At 46.0% G+C, this 15969-nt stretch overlaps 1 protein-coding gene and 1 long non-coding RNA gene across 2 annotated transcripts in view; both read left to right on the forward strand.

Annotated features, from left to right (window-relative positions):
• The first annotated feature begins 831 nt into the window (after positions 1-831).
• On the forward strand, positions 832-9399 carry LOC121133594. The gene is made up of 4 exons (XR_005870476.1): positions 832-1502; positions 2672-2876; positions 8829-8885; positions 9219-9399. It is a non-coding gene; the product is annotated as an uncharacterized LOC121133594 (long non-coding RNA).
• Positions 9400-9844: 445 nt separating this feature from the next.
• The window catches only part of Fam91a1 (family with sequence similarity 91 member A1), a 34117-nt gene continuing 27992 nt past the window's right edge, over positions 9845-15969 (forward strand). The window contains exons 1-5 of the mRNA XM_040730312.1: positions 9845-10123; positions 13724-13808; positions 14222-14373; positions 14801-14858; positions 15505-15572. Of these exons, the coding sequence (XP_040586246.1) occupies positions 10052-10123; positions 13724-13808; positions 14222-14373; positions 14801-14858; positions 15505-15572 (435 nt within the window). The 5' untranslated portion in view covers positions 9845-10051. The remainder of the gene's footprint in view (positions 10124-13723; positions 13809-14221; positions 14374-14800; positions 14859-15504; positions 15573-15969) is intronic.

Below are 15969 nucleotides of genomic sequence, written 5' to 3' on the forward strand. Positions count from 1 at the left end.
TCCACACAACGGCCTCGTCCCAGCGTGGGTTGAAATTATCTGCCTGAAGGAGTCACATGGACTTGTTAGGTTTAGAAATGTGAAGTGCTGTCACTCAGAGATCACACTTGGGGCCCTCTGAGTTATTCTTCCTTCCATGTATCCATGGAAACCGTTTTTGCTCAACCCCTGATGTTCCCGAGGTCTTGCCCTGTGATACTGATGTCTCAGAGCACAGACAGCAAAGGACTGTCACTCCGGTTCAGTCTCACCCCTTATCTCCTGTGCAGAAAATTGGTCTTAGTTCAGATCAAACCAGGCCGTTATTTGGGGTTTGAGGATAACCACATGTGACTATTTCTAGACACGAGAAAATCTGCTGTTGCATTTTCTGGGGCTGACATGATGTTCCTTGTGTCCTTCCTCTCCAAGGTAAGAGGGGTGGGTGTAGGCGAGCATGTGTGTGTCGGTGTGTGACCTAACTCTACTAACTGAAAGACTAGATTTGGCCTCTTTCTGTTAAAATGCTCTCATCTCCTTGGGGTAGTGACTTCTGCGGGGAATTTTGGGGTGCCCTGAAGGCTTCATGCTCTTCCCTGCTTCATCTCAAGATTCTGAAAGCCTTTTACTAGCCAAGCCCAGCTTTCAGCATGACTAACTGGTCAAGGCTCAAAAACTCTTATTTCATATTGAAAAGCTGAGCCTTGGATTTCTATATAACAATTCATATTTTCTCATAGGCAATATAGATATCTCTCTCTTTTTTTTTTTTTTTGGTTTTCCGAGACAGGGTTTCTCTGTTTTGTTTTGGAGGTCCATCCCGGCCTCGAACTCACAGAGATCCGCCTGCCTCTGCCTCCTGAGTGCCGGGATTAAAGGCGTGCACCACCACCGCCCGGCTGCAAGGTATCTCTTAAATTAGTTTTCACTGATTTTTTTTTTTGCTCCCCTGAGCATATTTTTGCTAGGTACATGATTCCAAAGGCATCCTAAGCTGGAAAAAAAGAGAAGAAAAGAATGAAAATGAATGGGCACTATGGTTGTTTAGTGTCCGTGAAGTGAAGAGCAGCTCTTTCCACAGTCCAGAAGCAGGCATTGACATTTCCCCAGAACCACTTGCTGTCATAGCAATAATGTTCCCTATCTGCCCCTCATATCTCATTTTAGAGACCACAGAGCCATCCTGCTCTCCTTGAACTTGATCTCTGAGTACAGTTCCCATTAGGAGACAAACTCAAATTTCTTGTTCAAGAATGGAAGTCACTTTATTGCTAAAGGCATAAACTTTGGATGACATAATGTAGAAGGAAACAACAACAACAAAAAATACTTCCACCAAGTCCTAAGCCACTGTGACAGAACATCTAGATAAGCTAAACAGACCAGCGAACCAATGCATAAGTAAAACGAAACTCAGGTGGTTCCCATGCTGGCCCATGAGTGGATACTTTTGACTTCTGGCTCTTTTGATTGCTATCAGAGGATGGGAAGCCATTTCCTCGGTCTTCACAGGGTGTCCGATGGTGAGTGGTGTTGAAAATATTCATTTTTAAAAAGATTTATTTATTTATCATGTAGCAGTGTTCTGCCTGCATGCATGCCTGCATGCCAGAAGAGGGCGCCAGATCTCATTACAGATGGCTGTGAGCCACCATGTGGGTGCTGGGAATTGAATTCAGAACCTCTGGAAGAGAAGTCAGTGTTCTTAACCTCTGAGCCTTCTCTCCAGCCCCTCATTTCTTCCATATATTGGAGACTGAGATTGGGCAAACCTTCTTGCACATGCAAATGAAGTATTATATTTGTCTAAGCATTATATTTTTTGTTATTGTGTATTATATGCTAGAACTGATTATTTAAATCTGATCAGTAGAATTATTGACTTAGAGAATTGGAATTGGATATTACTAATCTTTGTCTTCCTCATTTAAGAAATTCATGTAGCAAATGCTGAAAGATGTTTATTAGTGCTTTCGAACCCTTCCTGTTCATCACAATTCCTGGAGACACTTAGTAAACACACAGTACCAGGTGCCCAGCCTCAGGGATTCTGATATATTCCTTCTGGTTCCATGTCTGATTGATCTGGTGTGAGGTCTGAACATTGGTAATTCAAAACAAACCAAACTTCTGAAGTGCTTCTAGTGTTATTAGGACTACTTCCCTATTTGAAACCAGTATTAACATTTTAAAATCCTGTGTTTTATCCCCCTTAACATTATCTACATATTTATTTATTTTTAAATTTTATTTTTATTAGCCGGGCGTTGGTGGCGCACGCCTTTAATCCCAGCACTTGGGAGGCAGAGGTAGGTGGATCTCTGTGAGTTCTAGGCCAGTCTGGTCTACAGAGCGAGTTCCAGGACAGCCTCCAAAGCCACAGAGAAACCCTGTCTCGAAAAACAAAAAAAAATATTTTTATTTTATGTGGATTGGTGCTTTGCCATGGGCAATCGGTCCCCAGGAACTGGAGTTACAGACAGTCGTGAGCTGTCATGTGGGTGCTGGGAATTGAACCCGGTCCTCTGGAAGAGCAGTCAGTGCTCTTAACCACTGAGCCATCTCTCCAACCCCTATCTACATATTTAAATAAGTTAATTTGCTGAGGGAATGTGACCGGAAGTTTCCAGAGACCTCTTCATTGACATTGCTTTCAACATCTCATCTCTTTTGTCTCCATTTCCTCAAGCAGCTCTGGAGGCTCCCACTCAAAACTGTAGCACTCGACAGAGTGAGCAGAAAAGATTGCTGCAAGTTCAAAACTAACCCTGGAAACCAGAGCCAAAACAAAATTAAAACAAGAAAACAAAACAAAATGTCATAGGATACTCATTCATTTTCAGTCAACTTTACTTTTCATCACGGCTCCTGTGAAAACGTGTCCAGCTAAGGATGAGGTGAGTGTTGTAGCTTGTCCTGTGGAAGGGAACTACTTTAAGGCATGCATGAGGGCCTTGAGACCAGACTGGCTTTAGCTGGGTCACTGTCCAGTGAGTCCAAGCGAAATGGTTTTGAGAAGACAGTCAACAGTGTTTGGTGCTGTTGAGTACTGACAGTGAATTACAGGAGTTTCGAGGGCTGCCAGGCCCATAAGAGTGAGTTAGATGAAAAGCAGAAGCCAGAGGTTTTAGATGTAGAAATGTTGTAGGAGATCAGCCCCTGGTGGCCACCTTCACAACTACAATTGCCCTGCTTTGGGGTGGAGGCCATTTGGTTTGGCACACAAGCCTCCCTTTCCAAGTCAGATTGAGAATGTTTGGAACACAAACTGACTCCAGGTGGTAAACATAGGCCGTTCCCCATTTATACACAGACACACATGGAGTACTGACTTTTTAAAGGGCTGTATGGCAGAGCACTTGTCCGCGTCTCTCTAAAATAAATTGTGCCTCAGCTGTTGGCATCATTTGCAAAAGAAAACAGCCCAGAAACTCCTTTGCTTGTTCCTTTTGGGATGGGGGTCTCGCTGTTAGCTCAGGCTAGCCCTGAACTTACTATGTAGCTCAAGCTGGCCTAGAATTGTCAGCAATCCTGTGTCAGCCTCTCGCTAGAGATACGATGTGAACCACCATGCCTGCTAGTCACAGGAACTCCGTAATGCAAAGGGAGACATTGCTTTGTCCTTTCTACCCTCTCCAATGTTGCATTTGATTTCTTTAGAATTCCATTCAGTGCCACCAAGCAGTTGTCCAGGTAGAGAAATGGGGATGAGCATCACGGAGATGGCATTCTATATCACTCCCAAAGGGAGTGAAAGGTGGGACCAGTAAAGGGAGTTGCAACTGTGCTAACATTTCCTAAGAGTGTACGCAAGAGAGGATGGTGGCTGGGATGGCCTGCCTCGCTGACATTTCCTGCTCTTTTGATATAAAGAAAGGTTCAGAAGCATTTCTCCACATCAGCATAGAGTGTTGATAATATCCACCATGAACAACTACCACCGTAGAGGGTAGTAGGAAGTGTGTGTGTGTGTGTGTGTGTGTGTGTGTGCCCTGTGTGTACCATGCGTGTGTGCATGTGTGCCGTGTGCATGTGTTTATGTGTGTGCCGTGTGCATGTGTGTTTGTGCCATGTGCATGTGTGTATGTGTGTGTACCGTGTGTGTATGTGTGTGTGTGTTTATGTGTGTATATATGTGTGTATGTGTGTGTTTATATGTGTATGTGTATGTGTGTCGTGTGTGTGTGTGTGTGTGTTTATGTGTGTATATATGTGTGTATATGTGTCATGTGTCTGTGTGTGTGCGCCGTGTGCACGTCTTAGAAAGGTAGCCCTTTGTGCAGCTCCGCCGGCTGCTGTGGCAATGCTTAGGACTTTCCAAAATTTGAAGAGTCCTCTAATCTAGATTTTAATTAGAGTTCATTCATTCAGTGTTTACTGAGTGGCTAGTATAAGCTAATGTAAGCTTGAACTCAAGCAGACTAAAGTCCCTGACTTTGGGAGGCTTCTGTTCTAACAGATGATAGTCCCAGAAAAAAAAAGTGTGAAATTCAAAATGCATACAGTGGCCTCCTTCATTTTTGTTTTAGAAACTGTTTCCTGACCCCCATTTAATCCCTGAGTATTTCTCTTTCTTTCAAATTACTCTCTGAAAAGGATGCAACTCACTTGTTTCCTCCAATATTAATGCTAAGAAAGTATTATTCCTCCAAAATGTATTTGCATTTGGAGCCAGAGGAAGGCGATTATAAACTTTTATACATCACGTGTTCGGGTATGCCAGCATTGTTAGGGTTTAGCGTCAAAAGAGTACCGTTGGCAGTACATTTGTTATGATAAAGCGCATAGGGGAGCTTGGTGGATTCCATGGCAGGCGAGGTGACTGAGGTGAAGGACAAACATGCCAGGCAGACACAGCTTGGTGAGAAGTTTTATTAGAAGGGGGGGGGGAGGACAGAAGAGAACAGCAGGAAAGAGAGCAGAAAGAGAGCTGGAAAGAGAGGAGCCTGAAAGTAAGTGGGCAGAGGTCTTTCTTTTAAAGGGGTCCTTTGCACTTAGGCTGACCAGGGCACTGCCTGAGTGCATTCTGCTGGGTGACAGGGGCAGGCCAGCACAGTGCCTGAATCCTTACTGCCGCACCTGCTGCGCAGCCTGTATCGGAGAATGTGCAGAGGGTGTCAGGATTGATGACACAGAGACCAGTCGGTGGTGGAAAGAAAACTTTATGCTGGCCCCAAGAAGGCTCAAGAAAACTTCCCAAGAAAGGCTTCCCTCAAGAAAAGCTTCTGCTCCCTTTCTTAACCCTCGCTGGTTCTTCTCTGACACCAGAGATGGTGGTGGGTGGGTCAGGAAGAGGCGGTTAGTCTTTGGAAAATGTCGAGGTCAGGGCGTTCCCGTGGGCGAGCCCTTTTCAGGAACTTATTGCTCTGGTAAACATTTCTTATGGATACAGGATTGTTTTCAGTAAATATGTTTTTAGTAAACATGTTTTAGTAAACACGCTTTTAGTAAACATTGTCTCACAGCTGCCTGCTCCCAGGCTGATGGGGAAGTGGGTCTCCGGCCAAGGTCTGTTGTTCCCATACCTTACAGCATCCAAGGATGTACAATGCCGCTAATAAATATTATGTTGGGAGAGCAATGTCCTATTGCTCTTGAGACAAATTGCTATGTTAAAAGTTTGGAATGGAGAATTTATTATCTCACAGTCTAGGAGATTGGGAACTCAGATGGCTTGGTAGGGATGTTTCTTGAGGTTTAGGGGAGAATTTATTTCCCTTTTCAGCCCCGAGTAGTTTTCTACTGCCTTGGCTGTGATCCCAAATCACTGGCTTGCACTTTCACCACTCATTCATCCCCTCTTTAACTCTCTGCTTTCTAGTTAAGGGCCCTGGGACTTCCCTGTGTCCATGCAGACAGCCCTCGATAATCTCCCTGTGACTGCCCTGTGCCCATGCAGACAGCCCTAGATAATCTCCCTGGGACTGCCCTGTGCCCATGTAGACAGCCCTAGATAATAATCTCCCTGTGTGACTACCATGTGCCCATGTAGACAGCCCTAGATAATATCCCTGTGACTACCATGTGCCCATGTAGACAACCCTAGATAATATCCCTGTGACTACCCTGTGTACCAGAGTTGCCAAGGACACACTTCTAGGTTCCAGACATGGCCACCACTGTAGGGCATGCTAATCTGGGCTGTGAGTGGGGTTATCCAGCAGCTCCTTAGTTAAAAATTGCTGCTTCTCATTATTTCTGCTCAAATTTTGGGAACAAAATAATTTGGTAGTGTTTTTGAAGACTGCCAGGCCAGGTACGGAGTCACATGCCTGTAATCCCAGTACTAGGGAGGCAAAAGCAGGAGGATCAAAAATTCAGCAACCTTAGTCATTGTGAGTTTGACTTGAACTATGTGAGTTCAAGGCCAAACTAAACCACATATGGTCTGTCACTATTACCTTTTTTTTTTTTTTTTTTTTTTTTTTTTGAGACAGGATTTCTCTGTGTAATAGTTCTGGCTGTCCTAGAACTAGCTCTTGTAGATGAGGAACTCACAGAGATCCACCTGCCTCTGCCTCCCGTGTGCTGGGATTAAAGGTGTGTTTCACCACTGTCTGGCCATCATCAATACCTTTTGGAAACAATCTTGGTTTGCTCAAGCCAGCTGGGTGATTTTCCTTGATCAGGTCTAGTTGCTGGCTGAGAAGGCATCTCATCTCATTTGCATGTCTGAACCTACTGTTTACCCAGAAGGAGTCTTTGGGTCCTGCGACAACACTCTGTGCTTTCAGATCGATCTCTCTAGAATTTGAAAGGCAGAGGCCCAAGTCAAGAACTAAAAGAATAAATGTTATTGTTTTCCAAAAGGACCAATGAGGGCACCAGGGCTGCTCATGGAACCCAGATAGCAGCTTGTTTTTGTTGCATTGTTGTTTTCCTTCCTGATGCCTAGGGAGCTTTTTTTTTTTTTTTTTTTTTTTTGGTTTTTCACGCGGCTGATGGATCCTGTGGGTTTGTTTGGTGGTGCATGCCTTTAATCCCAGCACTCAGGAGGCAGAGGCAGGTGGATCTCTGTGAGTTCGAGGCCAGCCTGGTCTACAGAGCGAGTTCCAGGACAGCCTCCAAAACAATACAGAGAAACCCTGTATCGAAAAACCAAAAAAAAAAAAAAAAAAAAAAAAAAAGAATGACCAGAATGACCAGAACGGCTTTGTTTCCCAGTCACCCTGAGGGGAAATGCAGGTAGTCCAGTCTTTCCACTAGCCTCTTGTATTTTCATAAATTGAACTGTTGCGGGTTCCTACTCTGAAGGGAAGAGCTGTTTGTCTCTTCTGGTCCACGTAGCTTTGACCTATTGTTATTTCCTCCTCCACGATTGTAGTGACCAGCCTCCCCATTTTAGCAGCCATGACAGGCTAACATGTGCTTGCATGACCTTGCCGCTCCTGTCCTGGTCACTCAGGTCAGATGCCCTCCTCGTGGCAAGGAACCAATCAGAAGTTAGCTGGCGGGGCTGTGCTTTACGGCTCTGGGTGTGCTTTTCAGACAGTGCACAACAGTGACCTGTAGAGCATAGCAACCGCCCTGGGACCAAACCTGGAAGCGCACCAATCCTGAGACTGTTTCATACCCCTAGACACTGTCCTTACGCTGCCCTTTAAGATCCCTGCCTCGAGGTTGCTCGGGGTCTTTCTCCAGCCATCCGCCATGGTGGTGGGGTGAAGGGCCTGAGCTAATGGGGTTAGCTCGTTAAACATCTACAATAAGAGACTCTTTGCTTTTGCATAGAAATGGGTCTCTTGGTGATTTTGGGGTTCAGAATTTGGGCACAACATTATCTCCTTTTGGGGGAGCTACATACTGAGATCAGCCTTTATAAGTCACCGTGGTAAGGTGACTTACTGATTTAGCAGGCATTCTTTCACCATAACTAGCTTCTACTGAGTCCAAGTTAGATGTGATATTATTTGAAAAACAAAAAGATGGTGGGAACAACAGACCTTGGCCAGAGGCCCACTTCCCCATCAGCATGGGAGCAGGCAGCTATAAGACAATGTTTACTAAAAACATGTTTACTAAAAACATATTTACTGAAAACAATCTGGTGTCCATAAGAAATGTTTACCAGAGCAGTAAGTTCCTGAAAAGGGCTTGCTTGCTGCCTCTGGTGTCAGGATATATAATAAACAGCCAGGGTAAGAATAAAGGAGAGCCTTCTTGAGGAGCCTTCTGGAAGCCACCGACGGGTATGTGGCAAGGGTGCGCAGCGGGCACGGCAAAAGATGAACTTAATAGGTTCACACAAGCTTCACTTCCATCAGTTGCTGAAATAAAGCTTTGTAAGGATTTTAAAGGAAGATGTCTTTAATTTTCATTTTTCTTTTTTTGGCTTTTTGAGACAGGGTTTCTCTGTATTGCTTTCTTGTTACACTAGATAAAATGATTTTGAAGAATACTGTTTGGTCCACATGTGGAATCACGAAAAACGTACAAGGGAATTTATGTCACTGACTCTAAGTGAACTTCCTAAGCTGGAGCAGGCAGCAGAATACTTCTGGGAAGGCTGTTCCTGGGATATCCAAAGGGCGGTTCCACCAAACAGCCTAGGGCTGGGCCTGGAGACATGGCTCAGCAGCTAAGATCACTCGAAGCTTTCCATCGCAAAGGACATCGTTTTAGTTCCCAGCCCCCAGGTGAAGGCTCACAGCTGTCTGCAACCCAATTCCGGAGAAATTATGTCTGTCCCCTGAAGGCACAAAGCACATCAGTGGTACACACACAGGCAGACAAAACACTCTTCTATGTAAAATAAATACTAGAACCCCTGTGGGCTCTGTTATACTGAGCAGTCCTGTGAACTAGTCCTGTAACCCTGCCAAACCTCACTAAATGTATTCTTCTCATAGGGACAGCAGGTGCAGCAACACTCCACAGCATGGTGACAGATGACAATCTATTGCAGGGTAAGGAATTGATACATAGTAGGCAGGTTGTACTTTTGCATACTGTTCCATTGTTGGGGGTTCAGCAAATTTTAGCCATGTTGAGGAGGGTCTCAACAGGACACGAAGCTACTACAATCTTATAGGCAGACGGATACACCTTTATAAGATTGAGCCACAATAGTTTCAGTTAATTAGATAGTGAGTATGCTCAGATTTGTCAGTTGTTGAGGTATGGATTGTCTCAGTTCGTATCCGTAGTGTATAACGAAATAAGACTCAAAAACATTGCTTAAAAAAAAAAAAACAAAACTAGACACACAAAGACTGAAACTTGTGTCTTGCTGTTGCCAGTACCACCGACGAGCTTGCTTAGGAAGTACAACGCACTCTGGAAGAAACCATTCCAAAAATAAGACTTAAGGAGAGCTGAAGGGGTAACACCGGATCGAAGCTGGTTACAACTTCTGCTCCCCGCAGATGGGAGGAGGGGGAGTGGAGGGAGAGGGAGGAAAAGAGGGGAACTGGGATTGGAATGAGAAAAATTAATTAAAAAATTTTAAAAAGATTCTGCTCCCTAAATCCCCACATTTTAAGAATTTGGATCTTGGAGGGAGTCCACCGTTCGCCACCCCCACCCAGGACACAGCCGGTGCTTGGAAGGGACGGCGCCGCTCGCGACTCCCGCCCACCGGGTGGGCTCCGGGTCACACTCGGTGCTCCGTGACCCCGTCCTTCCACTGGCAGCGCCTTTGGCCGCCTGTCCGGACACACACTGGGGAAACCGAGTCACACAAGCTCCGCGATCGCTGCGCCTCTCCTTTCCTCCGGGCCTCGCCTGGCTCGCACCGCTCAACCACGTGCGGGGGGCGTGGCCAGGCCGACCCGGAGCTCCACCCCCGGCCCCCTCGCCGGCGGGCGGAAGTGACGTCGGCGCGGAGCCATTTCCGGCAGGCCGAAACTAGGAAGAAACTTGGAGCTTGCCGCCGAGGTCCGGGTCGGAGTCGCCGCCGCCGCCGCCACCGTGCCCCTGGCCATGGGGCGGCGCCGGGCTCGCGCGGCCTAGGCGTCCGGCCTCCCGCGGGCTCCGCTGACGGGGCCGGGCCGGGCGCGTGCGAGCCGGCGGCGAGCGGCCGGGAGGCGGCGGCGTGGGAGCCGCGGCCACAGCCGTCCCGGGCTCGGGCATCATGAACATCGACGTGGAGTTCCACATCCGACACAACTACCCCTGGAGCAAGCTGCCGGCTAACGTGAAGCAGGTACGGCCCGGCCCCGCCCCGCTGCCCCGAGGACGGGGCTGGGGGAACCGGGCCGCGGAGGGGTGACCGGGCTCCCCAGGCCAGGGCTCGGCGCTGCTGAGATCCGGAGTAAAACCCAGGGATGGCGGGAGAGAGCGGTGCACACGGCCCAGGGCGGCAGTTCAGGTCCTCCGTGGGGTTCGTGGGAGAAGGGGCCGCGTACAGTTGGGTGCGTCACCGAAAGCATTCACCTGGGAGCGTGGGAGACGAACACCGAGGACCCCACCCCACCCCACCCCCCGTCTCCCAGGCTCCGCAGAGGCGCGGACGCTCACCCAAAGTTTGGAGACGTGCTGCGCGTTTCCGTGCACGCATCTGGAAGCTCTGGGTGACTGTGTGAGGGTGGCGGCCAGGACCTGATTTGGAAGGAAGGGTTCGTGTGCCGTGTGTCGTCGGACTTCGTCCCTCAGACACCCCGGCTTCCCAAGGGCCGTGCCAGCGGGAGCATGGCCTGGGATGTTTGGAATCTGGTGCTGGCATGGAGTGGCAGGTTCACTGAGGTGGCTGCCGGGTGTGGGTGGAGCTCCTGCCAGAGGTGGCGCCTGGCTTTGGGTGCAGGTAGTTTGCAGCTGGCAGACCAAGAGCCGGCCCCGACCCCCGCAGAGCCTGCTCCCAGCCGGGCAGAGCCTTCCCACAACACAGTAAGCGGACTGATGGGTGGGAGCCTCTCACGACAGTTGGCTTGACTTCTGAGGATGGCAGCAGTGTGTGCGTGACGCGTAAGGCACTGTCGTGGGCCGTTGTGTTCCTTGTTCCACTGACCCCTGTTTCTCATGGTGATGCGCAGCAGGTGTATTTTTGGAAAGCGGTGGTGATGGTTGTATGATTGTTGTACATTTCGGGCCCCAGTTCTAGGGAATGAGTTAAGGGGTCCTGGTGACCATCACATGACAACATGCTTTGAAGACACCAGAGCCCGAGATAATGGCGAGGTGTGTTCCGGGGACAAAGGTCTCAAGGATGTCACAAGTCAGTTTCTGAAACTTGAGAAGACAAGTCTAAACCTTTAGGAACAAGTTCCTCCTAAGTTTGAATGAGGATTTGGCAGGCAGTTTTGTTCTTTACACAAATGTGTTCTGAGACCTGTCTGAAGACAACTAGAATAGTCTTTTCTTTCCATTTTTAAATAGATAGTCCATCACGGTGGTGCATTTTCTACGCAGACTCTTTGTTAGGCTTTGTACCCTCAGGGTCTATATGCAGAGTTGGTCAGTAGCTATTGGTCAGATGTAATGGGCTTCAGCTTGAGGTGCTCTCTAAATAGCTATGAAAATCTCAAACGTATTCTGAGGATTTTTATTTTGTGTGGAAAGACTGTATTTTTGGTATTATAAATGCTACATATGTTGATGTGATGATTTCCAGTAAGTTTTGGTGGGCTTAGTTTGGAGATGACTCATTTCCCAGTCCTGAAAGTTGGAGGAAGGAGACTCAGATTAAAAAAAAAAATCTTACAAGCCAGTTTTTGTTTTTCCTCCAGTGTGGATGAGATGAGGAAAAAACTTGTTTTGTTTTGTGGGTCACACCAGACTTTTGAGGGCACAGTAAACAGTTGTAGATGGTGGCTGAGCATGCACAGAGAGCCTTGATTTCTATCTCTAGGGCAGGAAAAAAATGTAAGTCAGGCCACTGTTTTCAGGATTTTCTGCAGTTAGGTAATACCAGACATTCATTGACAACGTGTTGTTTTACTCAAAGTGAAGTCCTATGATGGGTCAGTTTTTAAAATGTGATTCTATCTGTCTATCAATCATCTATTTATCTATCTATCTATCTATCATCCATCCACCCACCCATCCACCCACCCATCCACCCATCCATCCATCCACCCATCCATCCATCTGATAGAGGAGTACCCGTCAGGATGTACACATTGGGTTTGCGGGAGCGTTGGCTGGAGAAAGCCTGTTTTCAGGGTTGTCTGGTGCACAGGGAGTGTGCTCTGTAGCTAGGGCTCATTTCCACAGCTGCTTTATCTGCTGTAGTTCCTCTTTTATGAAGCCCATCTTTGTCTGCTAGGCCTTCCCAAACTGTGCAGCCAAACTGTCCTAGTGAAATGACCGTTTTCCCTGCTCTGTCATCTAGGCTGTAGTGGCAACAGCATTTTAAAATGGTGGAGAAGGACAGAGTCAGAGTTGCTGAACAGACAGCTATGTATTTCTTGAGGGAAGAATAAAACGTTCACTGTGGTTAGGGATTTGTGTGCATAACATACACTGACTGATGGGGACTAATCAGATGCTCCACACGTAGTCCTAGAGCTCACATGGGATAGAGTTCACATTCTCCAGTGACACTTACCCAATAGGTAATGATAACCTAAAAGACTGACTTTGAACCAGAAGGAGAAAACCTCAGGTTTGGAACTGGCTGTGATTGGAGCAGGATGGCACACTTGTGGACAGTGTGTGTGTGGTGTTTCCTGAAAAGGAGACTTTGACCCGGCAGCAGACAGAAGGCTCTGCGTTCTGAACCCCAAGGGAGCTTCGGTAGGATGGAGCCTTGTTGCTGTTTTGGGGTGATGGGGTCGTCTCTTGACAGTGCACTCTCCTCCAGCACGTGGGGTGGTACAGGTGGAAGTAGCCATGGTAACTAATGCGCTGCAGGAAGAAAGACACAGCTTTCACATCGTGTCACTGCAGCCTGACAATTGCAAAACATAGGTGTATGGGCATTTAACTTCCGCTTTATGAACCTGTAAAAAATACAACCAATCGCATCCTCTAATCATTTTGTCATTAAAGATGCGTAGTTTAGCTCTATAGTGTGCCAGGAAAAAAATATACCTAGCAATTAGAAGCGAGAGATCATCCAGATACTAAATTAACTTTATAAGCATATTTATTCTTTGCTTTCATAGTTCCAACTTTGAACTTAAAACACCATGTGCACAGCTAGAGAGTATTTTGTTTATTATGTTTAATTCTGAATTTCTGTGTGTAGTATATGTATTGCTGATTCAGTGATCACTGACTGAAAATACTGCAAAATACATGGTTTATCCAGGATGTGTACAGACTTATTTCTTACCATTGTTCCATAGATAATACAGTCTATCAACTTGTTAGTAGATGTAATCTCAAGACAGTTAAAACTATGCAGGCAAATGTATGGTGTGTGCTGATGATATGTACATGTAATACTGTTTTATGTGAGGGGTTGGAGCATGTCTGGGCTATGGTGTCCTTAGGTTGTGACACTAGTGCTGCAGGGTGTCAGTATGCGGAAATGGCAGAATTGTCCAAATGTTGTCTAAAGCAGGAGTAGGACAATGACATTTATGTAACTATTTTGAAATAACTTAATTAAGTCATTCTAGAAAGGTACACTACAAAGAACATGTGGGCTTTTGTTTTAATATCATAGTAGTAAAGTTAGCATAATAAAACTCCTTATTCAGTTCTGGGCGTTAGAGATGCCCAGGTAAAATTAAATGTCATGTTTTTTTGTTTTTTGTTTTTTTTTGCGTGCGTGTTTTGTTTTTTGTTTTTAATTTTATGGTAGACAAAGTACTGGCGTCTATCTGGAAACAGTTTAATGTCCATGTGTGGTTTCTTTTAGAGTCTTGGAAACTCACAGCGAGAATATGAAAAACAGGTTGTCCTGTACAGTATCCGCAACCAGTTGCGCTACAGAAATAACCTAGGTAATTGGGGATGTTCTTACCCTGGGGTGGAGATAACTGTCACTGGCTTTTCATTTTTACAGATCTCTTCTGTGTTTGCAGTATGGTCTGCTAAGATCTGAAATTTCTGCATGTATGAACTTAAGAACATTCGTACTGTTCATTCCACATAATAATTCATATTGTAGAGTTTTCTTTCTAAAGTGCTTATTTTTTTGTCAAAGTGGTTTGGTTATTTTCTGTCATGATTTGGTAAGAATTCTTTTCTCTACTTCTGTCTTTCTACACATTATGGAGACTGTCTCTTTTTTTGTGTTACAACTGTTCTTTATTTGTTCTTGTCTAGTTTGCACACTGTCTCAAAAGTTAAAAAGTGTGTTTCACACTGTGTTACAGTGAAGCCTGAGAAAATGGCCGTTCTCCTTTTCTTGCAGTCAAGCATGTCAAGAAAGACGAGCGCAAGTACTATGAGGAGCTGCTGAGGTACAGCCGCGACCACCTGATGCTGTACCCTTACCACCTGTCTGACATCATGGTGAAGGGCCTGAGGATAACACCGTTTTCATACTATGCCGGGATCATGGAGGTCAGTGTCTACTGTGAGCCGCAGTTAGCAGTGGGCGCAGCACTCGTGCGTTGTCAGTTGGCGTGGGTCAGGGATGGCTGGTCACACGGTAGCTGAGGCACACGTGCACACAGGGTTGCCGTTATTGATGCTTTTATGTTGGAAAGGTAGCTGCTTGTATTCTGTGTTTTTCACAGTGCTAACCCTTTGTGTAGTTACGGTACTAATCAGTTACTAGTGCCAACAGCTGGTACAGTTATTGCCTGTAATCTATAAGATTCAAAATATGGCTTGCATAATTAGTAAGATCAGGGAAACGTAGTTTAACTATTCACTGTGCATAACAATGATGGTGTAGACCCAGCATATGTGTGTGTGTGTGTGTGTGTGTGTGTGTGTGTGTCTAAGGCAAGTTATGTTTCATATTTTATGTTTTTTTCCTTCAAAGGACATCATGAACAGTGAGAAAAGTTATGATTCATTGCCTAACTTCACTGCTGCCGACTGTGAGTATCCAGTTGTTAAGGAGTAACATTTAGCTTGCGTCTTTGTGTATGCACCGTGTCTATTGGGATGTGTGTTTCTAACCTGAAATAGCAAGAATTGAAATAGTAAGAATAGTTCTCATTACTAGTGAGAACTTGGTTGCATAGTACAAATCGGGTGTGAGCTTTAGCTTGATCTCAATGGGAAGACTGCTCTGGAGTCAGAAAGTTAGGACTAGCCATTATTCTAGAGAGGGAAGTTCTTGCTGTTGTGTGGCTGCTGGGCGGAGGAAAACCAGTACTCTGCTCTTCCAGTGTCATGTGGAGTTGCACACATGATCCGCTGTTTCACTCTGCTGACCTTAGTGAAGCCTACACTAACGTGTGATGCAGCTCTGTGCAGGAAGCTTCTGTGAATAGCGTAATTTCACTTCTTAAAGCTGGGAGGACTTCTGCTTTCTCAACATGTCCTCATTAGCATTGTCAAAGTGCTACCTTGAGCTCACCTCTCCCAGAGCTGAGGTCTCGTCTGTGTGGTGTGATGAATTCCTTTTGGTGTTGGTGGACCATGTCAGTGAGCCAGGAAGGATAACCTGGAGACTTTTCCTCGTGTGGGTGAGTGTGTGCTCACGTTTCAAGGTGTAGTAAAGCGGATACTTACTTTCAGGTCTGCGGCTTCTTGGCATAGGAAGGAACCAGTACATTGACCTGATGAATCAGTGTAGATCTTCAAAGGTGAGCCGTCCCTTCCCGCTTGCTTTACAGCCTCCTTGACCAACTCCAATACAGCCAGAGCTTGCTTTAGAGTGGTGGAGGTCCTAGTTAATGCATGTCATAGGAGCGGTGAGCAGGGAGATCTTCAGTGTGACCACATAGTGAGTTGCACATGTAACACTTAGTTTTACAAGGTAACCTTTCTTTGCTTGTCTTTTTATTTGGGCATTTTAGCCCCCGAATTCACTTAATGGGTGAAATATGCTCACATTTTCAAATGAAGCTTTTAACCTCTGGGGTTTCATTCCATTTGTTTCTGGATTGAAGTCTAGGTTTAAGTAATTTAAGATAAGAGTGATTCTACAGTATCTAGACTAGTAAGCATTTTAAACATGAAAGTTTGAAACGCTTAGCCTGT

Source organism: Mesocricetus auratus, unplaced genomic scaffold, assembly GCF_017639785.1.
Source record: "Mesocricetus auratus isolate SY011 unplaced genomic scaffold, BCM_Maur_2.0 Super-Scaffold_100023, whole genome shotgun sequence".
In the NCBI taxonomy this organism is placed as follows: domain Eukaryota; kingdom Metazoa; phylum Chordata; class Mammalia; order Rodentia; family Cricetidae; genus Mesocricetus; species Mesocricetus auratus.